Source organism: Falco cherrug, chromosome 9 (assembly GCF_023634085.1).
Source record: "Falco cherrug isolate bFalChe1 chromosome 9, bFalChe1.pri, whole genome shotgun sequence".
NCBI classification, from domain to species: domain Eukaryota; kingdom Metazoa; phylum Chordata; class Aves; order Falconiformes; family Falconidae; genus Falco; species Falco cherrug.
Genome location: NC_073705.1, coordinates 47264628 through 47273456, shown reverse-complemented (window position 1 = coordinate 47273456; position 8829 = coordinate 47264628). Strand labels below are relative to the sequence as shown.

Below are 8829 nucleotides of genomic sequence, written 5' to 3'. Positions count from 1 at the left end.
TACTTTTTTAAAATCTTTATTCCAGGGTCACAGACTAAGATACAAGGTTAGACAGTAACACATAGCTTGGGCTCTTGACATTCCTGTTGGATTTCTAGCCACTAAACATGAATTTCTACTTCTCTACAAAATGTTAATGTTACCAGTTCACCATTTAACAATAATTAAAAAAAAATAACCCAAACCAAACCACCATTTCAAACGCTTCAGTTCTCCATGCTTTTAGTGCCTCCTAAAAAGCAAGAACTTAATGTACCTGTGCTTGAGCAAGACTTCTCCATCAGAAGTGTTACAGTTTGTAGGTGCTGCACAAGGCGTAAGTTTGTTACCGCCTTGTGGAGCTCTTCATGAGAGGAAGAACCACCTTTTCTCGTCCTATCTTCCAGAACAGCAGCATCACAGGTGGTGTGGTAAAACTCCTCCCCACACCATAGTTAGTATTTTAAATAGTTATTACTTTTTCAAGTGCTAAAACAAGACAGGCTAAACTTGTTCAAATATTCAAAAGCAAAAGACTGTTTGACAGAAGGCTCCCTACACATACAGAAGTGCTCTGAGGGGTGCTTAAGATGGTCTCTCAACCACAGATTTCAGGACATCATCTGGGAAACAGTGGTCTATGTTTTCTTGCTACATCCAATTTCATTCACAAATACAAAATTTTCAGCTAGATTTTGGAATGCTAATTTTTTCTTGGATAATAAATTACTACTTAGAAATGCTGCCCTCAAACCTACGGGATTACTACTTTATGCTATGCTAACTCAAAAACTGAAGTCTTCATTCAAAAGATGAGGTCGTGCTGCATAAAACTTAAGGCACATGTATTAAACCAAGTCGAAGTGCTTTATGTATCCAAGCTCATCACTGCGCCTCAACCTGAACTGAAACTTGGTCTTTTTCATGTGCCTGCAGCAATACAGTAGTGTGTCCTTTGTCAAAGAAAATAAGGTGACAAAACAGAGTACAAAGACCAGGCTCTAACAACAAAGCAGCAGCCAGTAAAACATCCTGTATAAAAAAACTACAGGTAAATTTAAATCACATCACGAAACAGGTGCAAGTTGCCTTGTGGCTGTAAATAACTCTCCCTGTTGCAGAAGAAAAATCCTTCACATGAAAAGGTAATTTATCAACCACTGCTACCAGGTGTCAAGGACATTCCAGTGACAGAGTATACACTCTATGTCAAAAACTGTAGAGGAGCGACTTTTGGCTTCTTGCATAATAAATGGGATTAAATTTTACCAGTGCCAAGGCTGAAGGGCTGAATTTCTAGTGAACTATCCACAGGGTGCTGTGAATTATAATTGTCTCGGTAGTAAGAAGAGTTATTTGGGCAGAAGGGCACTGCATCAGGTAGCAGGAATGTAATTTAGCTAATTACAGCACCTAGACATCTAAGTGAGGATGTTTTTGGGAAGATGAGGATGAAGAATGTGAGAAGTGACTTCTTTCACTGCCTTCTAGTAGTGCTTCTTGGCTGAAGGTTTGTAAGACACCAGAAGACCAAAGGAAGCATACCCAAATAAAAGTGTCTGAATGAACCATTGAAACTGAATTGCCGGGTCAGTGATTCCTTTAGATCTGTAACATTAACAAAAAGCATAAAATATGTCAAAACACTTAGGGTCTTGCAGACTGTACTGTGACACTTACAAAGCAAGGTTAGATATCTCTCCCAATCCCTGATACATCATATTTGATTAGAATTTCAATCTAATGAGACTTATTTCCCATACTAACTAAACATACCAGTTCTTGTGATTTTGGTGGATTTCAAGCTATCTGTTGAATAAAGGCTCTTTCAGAGATTTCATTCGTACAATTTCCTCAATAATATATGAACTGCAATCTCAGCTGATGCTATTTGAAATGACTTATCCTAGAGGTTTATATGCAAAGAAATTAGAGTAGATTAATGCTGATCTTAATACACAAGCCTGTATATAAATTCTTGTTGCCTACAGTCCCTGAAAGTAGACTGAATGTCAGCAGGGCAAAGCGGCCTGACAGTTACTGTGCTATGCGGGGTGGAGAAGCACTGTTACCTGCATCTGTGGCTAGAAAAATACAGGTACAGGGGCTGAAGACACCAGACTTGTTTTATGAGAAGGGACCTTCCTCTGCCAGTTAGCTTTAACTTAGCATATCGGAATTTTCCCGTATATTACAGAAAATATAACTTTTTCCGCCTCTCTGAGAAATACTGATTTGTCAGAGAAGACTATGTATAAACATGATAGCAAAACCAGAAGATTTCACATTTCCAGTACACAATTGCCAAGCGTAACTGCTCCAACTCATTAGTTTACAAGGGAGCTCCCTCTACTGACCTTTGCTAGAACAGTTCAGCTGTTGTTCCATAGTCTCTACACATACAAAATGCTTCTGTAGCAAGTGTTAATTAACACATTTCTTAATGTTCACTCTTGAATTCTTACCAGCTGTGAAAACATGTTTTTAATAATCCCAGCTGCAGTGTTTCCAAATAAGTGCAGAAACTAGAAAACCAGGGCTTAAGAAATTGACCTGCTTATATAAAGCAAGCTTACTTGAATAGACCATACACAGAAATACAGGCCAGCCGCCAGCGACAGTGCTACTGTTAACCAATTTGTATCTGCTTCCTCACTAGTTATTCCTCATGCCCCCTTTGTGGTGTTCGTAAGTAGGCGTTGCTTTTTCATCAGTAGACAGTACAGGGTGTTTGGTGCCCAGGCTAACGTATGGCTGTTTTGTAAGCTACAGAAGTATGGCTGCAGAGATGGTGACAGGCAGGCAAACGATGCTTTTATGGGCCGTAACGCAAATTCTGTAAAACCTCATTACAATACACACATTTGGTATGTTCACGGGTAATCTAGTTCCCTAAAACTTTAAAAAATCACCTTAAGCCTATATACCCATCTGCAGAATCGAAGTTCTAACTTTAAAGCTTCATAATTTAAGACTGAAGCCTGGTAAAAGAATTATTATTAACTCCCATTCTGAAGAGAAAGTGTTCATCCATATTCTACTATCTCGAGAGCCACCTTAAATAGCTTTCCATGGAACAAAATCCCTTTGTGTCCAAGAGATGTTACCAAAGAAGCCTGTGACACCTGTACACTGAACTAAATGAAGTTGAAAACCACTGTTTTTACAATGGCAAATGAACTGGCCATCTACTCTGTAGAGCATGAAAACAAGTACCTACATTCTTCTGAATTATTAAAAACAAAATTCAAATGAACAGAAGGACGATGTGTTCAGACAGCATAGCTTTCCAAACAATTTGCTACCCTAACATAAGACTTAGTTGGCTTTACTTTTATAGTCTGGTTAGTCAAAGTCTTCTATCCCACAAACCTGCATATACAAGGAGATCTTAAGTAGTCCCCAATAGAAACGTCCAATTGTATTCTCACAATATAGATGTAATCGCTTAAGCAGGTAATTAGCAGTCTTAAAATTCTGATGAGGTAAGAGCTGATGAAGTTGTGAGTTATCAGACTATTTCTACACCACCTATTGTTCCCTCCGCTTCCTGCGGCACAGTGTTACCCAGCACGCAGTGAGTTCACAGGCAGACGGACAAGCTCTGACAAGGTTTGCTGCTGCCAGTTCTGCAAGTTGCTGTCCCTTGCTTTTGCCACCCTGTACAGCAGTAACCACCAGCAAAATTTCCAGTAAACTCTTGTGGACAGCAAATGATCACTGCCGCAAGAATTTCATTAGTGTCCTCTGAATTAATATTGCTGCTGGGAACCACTGAAATCAGTAGGTAGCTTGTATCGCTTCTATCAGAAATCCTTTCCAGAGAACCTCTGTTGGGGTGAGGGGAGATAACAACTTACTGGCATAACTTAACACCGTAGAAGGCTTCTACTATGTGAATCAACCAGGATACCCAGAACCTGATAAAAAGAAAATAGGGTTTATTTTGTTGAAAATCAGGGAGAAGACTGTTGTATCCAAGATGTGTTATACAGAGAATGTAAAACTGGAAGCACAGAAGTAACATCTCACTTTAACCTCGAAAGTGAGGAGTGTTTTTTATCTTGGAAAAAAAAACCCCATGCATGCTCTTAAAAGAAATTTAAGTCCACTGAGAAAATGAGAGGAACTGTAACTTCTGCAATATGCCTTGACCTGCTATTTCAAGTATCTGCTGCATGTTTCCAGAACTTTCAGCACTTAAATTAAACCAAAAAGCAGAATGCTTTGTGAAAGCAGTACAAGTTAATCTTTAAGTGCGCAAAATCTATCCTTTTACTTACACAGGTATTTTTAGCGGTCCTGATGAGTTTAGATTTAGTTCTATGAAAAAACCTGTGTATATAGAATCAGAATATGAAACCTGTGTATATAGAATCAGAATATAATATGACTTGATTACTCAAACTTGGTCTAGAAACTTTCATATGGAAGCTTTTTATTAAAAAAGTAACACAGGATATTCAGTTAAGATCAATTCAATGCGTTGCTAAAGCAAAAAGATGCTCTTAGCAGAGATGAAGGCTTATCTTCTGCACGATGCATGGTAAACAAAACAAGAAAGTCTTGCTGTATTTACAGGAAATGAGAGACTGGTTTCAAGGAAATGTTCTCCAGCTCTTTTGTTAAGATAACAAATACTAAGTTTTGTAACCCAGCAAAACTTAGTAGTATGCCATTTCTTCCAGCAGGTCATTTCTCACAGGGACAGGATCGGGAGAAGTTAGTAGCAGGGTAGAAAGCATTATTTAATTGAAGCTGGAAAAAGAAGAGTCCTACAGAAGGAACTAAGCTACTTGAGTAAAAATTTGCCAAAAAAAACACTTTAGGAAGCGTTACAGATAGAAGTTTATATATGGACTAGTAACTGTCTCCAAAAGTAGGATCTTAATTTTTTCCCCCTTTCTCACTATAACAACACAAATGCTGAATTCTAACTTTTATATTAGCCTTAGCCTGTCTAGTCTTCTACATGCTTATTACCCCACACCCTTAGTTGTAATGAGCTTGAAAGGAGAGCTCTTTAGATGTAATTAACTGGGTTACAGGAAAGCTTGTTAACACAGACTAAGCAGAAGAGTCAGAGACAGGCAACAGGAGAGATGCAAAATAATTACACAGTCAAATATAACTTACCCATAGCATACCCATTTGTGGTGGTTTTCCACTAAATAATTAAGGAAGCTACCAAATATTCCCAAATAACTATAAGGTATAGTTGAAGGCCAAAGCGTTACCCACTTAAAAAAAAAAAAAAGAGAGTTAGGTTACTTCAGGGTAGAATTATTATCAATGTACCCTTCCAAGTAGTTTTCTTTTTGCTCCCCTCACCCCCGCTTCTGTCAAACATGATTTAGGGCTCATCTATTCACAGTATTTCAACGCCTTCATTCCATTAACCTTGTCCAAGACCCGTATTCTTCAACACAATCACTGGCTTTCTAAAGCACATGTAAAAAGATTCAAACCTATAAAATTTCTTTTCCTTGACATAAAAGATGCTGAAGTGGCAAGTTTAAGGTTGCCATCTGTGAACCAGGAGTGCATATCTGCACATTAAGTGGCATTTAAGTTGTAAGCTCATTACCTATTACACACAGCAGCAGCAAAAAATACATTGTCTCTGTCCTGAAGAAGTTAATCTGATGTAACTGATCTGACTAGACTGAGGAGGAGGAGTAATTATTTATCTGTAGGGGGTAAGTCTTTCCTCTGTTCTCTTAAAAAAAGAAAGTATTAAGATTTTCTTCTGTTTTGAACAGGGGACAGAGAATAATTGAGCACGAAGCCCAAAACCAAAGATGCACGTAGTGTTCAGATATTTTTCCTGTTGCTAACTTGTCCACAATGTTTATCACTCACTGTCTACCTTTATTTTAACAACCTGTGGAGGAGAAGCAGGGCATCAGTGAGCTGTGCACTTCAGTCCACTGGGGATACAAGGTAAACAGTGAAGTTATCCTTCCTCTGGTGTTTTTCACCGTTGCAGTTTCTAGCTATGTAAATTTGGCTATGCCAAGGATGTGGCAAGATGGCTTTAAACAAGGAATTTGCTTAAAGCTCATTCTGTTTCTTGAAACAGTCCGAAAGCTGTTTTGTGAGCTGTTTGGCCTGCCTTGACCGTCATTTCTTCAGTGGTGGTTCTTATGTGTAGAAAATCCATGCAAACAGAAGAAAAACTACAACGTGGAAGTTAATGGATGACCTTCATAAACTTGTCAGATACATCAAAACTGTCATTAATCCCATCACTGCAATAATCTGACCTATTTTAGCTGACATCCATTTTTAGAAATTAAGACAACATGGTAACTGAACTGGTCTGTTTTCCAACAACACTACCAGTTAGCACGGTCTGTAGCTAAAACCATCCCTTGTCAATGCACCTTATTTACTGATACAACCCATAGCTGCCCTGGAGCTGGTTTCAGGGATGCACAAGCGGCTCCAGCGTGCGAGGGCCGCAGCACCGCGGTGGCTGGGATGGCGCCCAGGGACCCTGCACGCCTCGCTCCGGAATTCAGTCCAATGGGGTTTATTCACTGAATGCCTTCAATTCAATTTCTTTGATGTTTTTTCCCCTCCTCTGTACTCCTATTTTATGTTTTTCCTCTCAACTTCCTTCACAGACCAGTGCAGCCGCCGCACCAGCCTGCCCTGCCCAAGGCAGCGTTTTTAGCGTCCTCTCTCTCCCGGTCTCTGGCAGAAGGCGCCCCCCAGGAGGCTGGGCCCACCCGGGGAGCCCGTTCCACCAGCCCGGCGCTCCCCGAGCCCCGCCGCGGCGGCAGGCGCCGCAAACCCGCGGGGGGCCCGGCCGGTCCCTCGGCCCCGGGGAGCCGAGCTGCTGCGGGCCGCGCCTCCCCGCCCCGCTCGCTCCTTACGCCGAGCACGATCATGCCGAAGGTGATGGCGATCATCCAGATGAGCCGGGAGCGCTGGAAGTGGCAGCTGCCATCGCGGAGCCGCTCGGAGCCCGTGCCCGCCGCCATCGCGCCGCCGCTCTGCGGGCCGGGTGCCGCCGCCGCCGCTAAGGCCGGGGCGCGGGGGGCGGGGCCGGGGCCGCCCCGCCGGTGACAGGCCGGCGGTACCACTGTGCGCGGCGGGGGGGCGGCCCGGCCCACACCTGGGCGGCGGGGGGGGTCGGTGGGGCGGGTGATGGGAGTCGGTAACGCGGCTGTGCTGGGAGCAACCTTATGCGGCGGATGGCGGTGCCGGGAACGGGCCCAGCCCGCGGCCGCCATTAGCAGGGGCGGCAGCAACCCCGCCGCGGTGCCCGGTGTCCCCGTCCGTGAGGGGGCGCCGGCGCAGCCCGGCCCCTCAGGAGCGAAATGCGGTTACGGAGTAGCGCTGAGCTTTTCGGCTGGGCTCCAGACGCGCTAGGGACAACGGCGCCGCTTCGGGGGAGGGGGGGGCGGGCGCGACAAAGCGGAAAATGTACGAAATCAGTTACGGTTCGGGCTGCGCCGAGCGCTCCGGTGCACCCCGGGAGTCAGGCCCCCACGCTCCCTCCGCCCGCCTTCCCCGGCCTGGGCGCCGCGCCGAGGGCGCCCTCTGGTGGCGCGGGAGCGGCGCCGGGGTCACCCCAGCCCCGGGCAGCTGCGGGCCTGGGGCAGAGCGGCTGGGAAGGGCCCGGCGGGGAAGGGCCTGGGGGGGCTGGCTGGCGGCCGGCTGGGCAGGAGCCCCCCGCCTGCCCAGGTGGCCCAGGAGGCCAGCGGCACCGGACTGGTGCCCGAAACAGCGTGGCCAGCAGGCCCGGGGCAGGGACCGTCCCCCTGCGCTCGGCACCGGCGAGGCCGCCCCTGGAACGCTGTGTCCAGCTGTGGCCCCGCACGGCCAGAGGGACGCAGAGGGGCTGGAGCGTGTCCAGAGCCGGGCAGGGGCTGGGGAAGGGGCTGGGGCACCCGTGGGATGGGGGGCGGCTGGGGGGGCTCAGCCTGGAGAGGAGGGGGCTCGGGGGGGCCCTTATCGCTCCCTGCAGCTGCCTGACAGGGGCTGTAGGCAGGGGGGGTCGGGCTCTGCTCCCAGGGAACAAGGGACAGGACAGGAGGGAACGGCCTCAGGTGGCACCGGGGGAGGGTTAGATTGGGTGTGAGGGGACATGTCTTCACCGAAAGGGTGGTCAGGCACTGGAACGGGCTGCCCGGGGACGTGGTGGAGTCACCCTCCCTGGAGGTGTTTAAAAGCCGTGTAGATGTGGCACCTGGGGACATGGTTTAGTGGTGGGCTTGGCAGTGCTGGGTTAGTAGTTAAGACCTGATGATCTCAAGGGTCTTTTCTAACCTAAATGATTCTATGCCTTTTAAATCCATGCCTAAAGTTTGTGCCAAAATCAGGAGACGGCCCGAGCTCTGAAGAAGTGCCCAGGACTGCCCCGTGCAAGGAGCCCTGCCCGGGCACCCAGCGCCTCTATGGGCACGAGGCAGCAGTTGTACTGGAAGGGAAGGAAGAGGCCAGTAACCGCGAGCAGGCTGGCCGTGCAGCGGGCGAGCGGGCTGGAGAGGGCAGGCATACACGGGAAGGAGAGGGGCCATCAGTAGCTGGGGCTGGTGGGCGGCGAGGTGGCGGGAGGGGGAAGGTGCTGCTGCCCCGGCCATGGGTTGTGACCCGCCGCTGGGGACGGGGAGTCAGATCTGCCCCTTCCCACTGCCCCTTGGAGGGGGACGTGCATCCCAGCTGCTCGTGCATCTCCGTGGACATTTGCTAACAAAGACTGGCTTTGGTGGCCAAAAGCAGCCAGGTGAGGTCAGAGGCAGTGTCCCCTTGTCCCTTCTGCCACGCTCCGGTGAAGACTTGCCCGCATGGTGTCATCTTGGGCAGAGGAGGGATAGCTGGCTTACTCTTCTTTCTCCT

General features: G+C 47.0%; 1 protein-coding gene across 1 annotated transcript; it reads right to left on the bottom strand.

Annotated features, from left to right (window-relative positions):
• TMEM254 (transmembrane protein 254) lies at positions 1-7235 on the bottom strand. The gene is made up of 4 exons (XM_055720393.1): positions 6861-7235; positions 5116-5219; positions 3840-3899; positions 1-1587 (listed from the first exon to the last, which is right to left on the bottom strand). Exons 1-4 carry the CDS (start codon positions 7218-7220, stop codon positions 1467-1469), a joined length of 645 nt encoding a protein of 214 aa, XP_055576368.1. The 5' UTR covers positions 7221-7235; the 3' UTR covers positions 1-1466.
• Between the last annotated feature and the right edge of the window lie 1594 nt (positions 7236-8829).

What these genes read in the sequence shown, in the direction of transcription:
- TMEM254 (XM_055720393.1), bottom strand. Translation starts at nt 7,220, where the DNA reads ATGGCGGCCGCGGGCTGGGCCCGTTCCCGGCACCGCCATCCGCCGCAT. An exon ending in TCGGCATGATCGTGCTCGGC is followed by an intron (nt 5,220 to 6,860) that starts GTAAGGAGCGAG and finishes TTTTTTTTTAAG; the next exon opens with TGGGTAACGCTTTGGCCTTC. An exon ending in CACAAATGGGTATGCTATGG is followed by an intron (nt 3,900 to 5,115) that starts GTAAGTTATATT and finishes TCTTTTTATCAG; the next exon opens with GTTCTGGGTATCCTGGTTGA.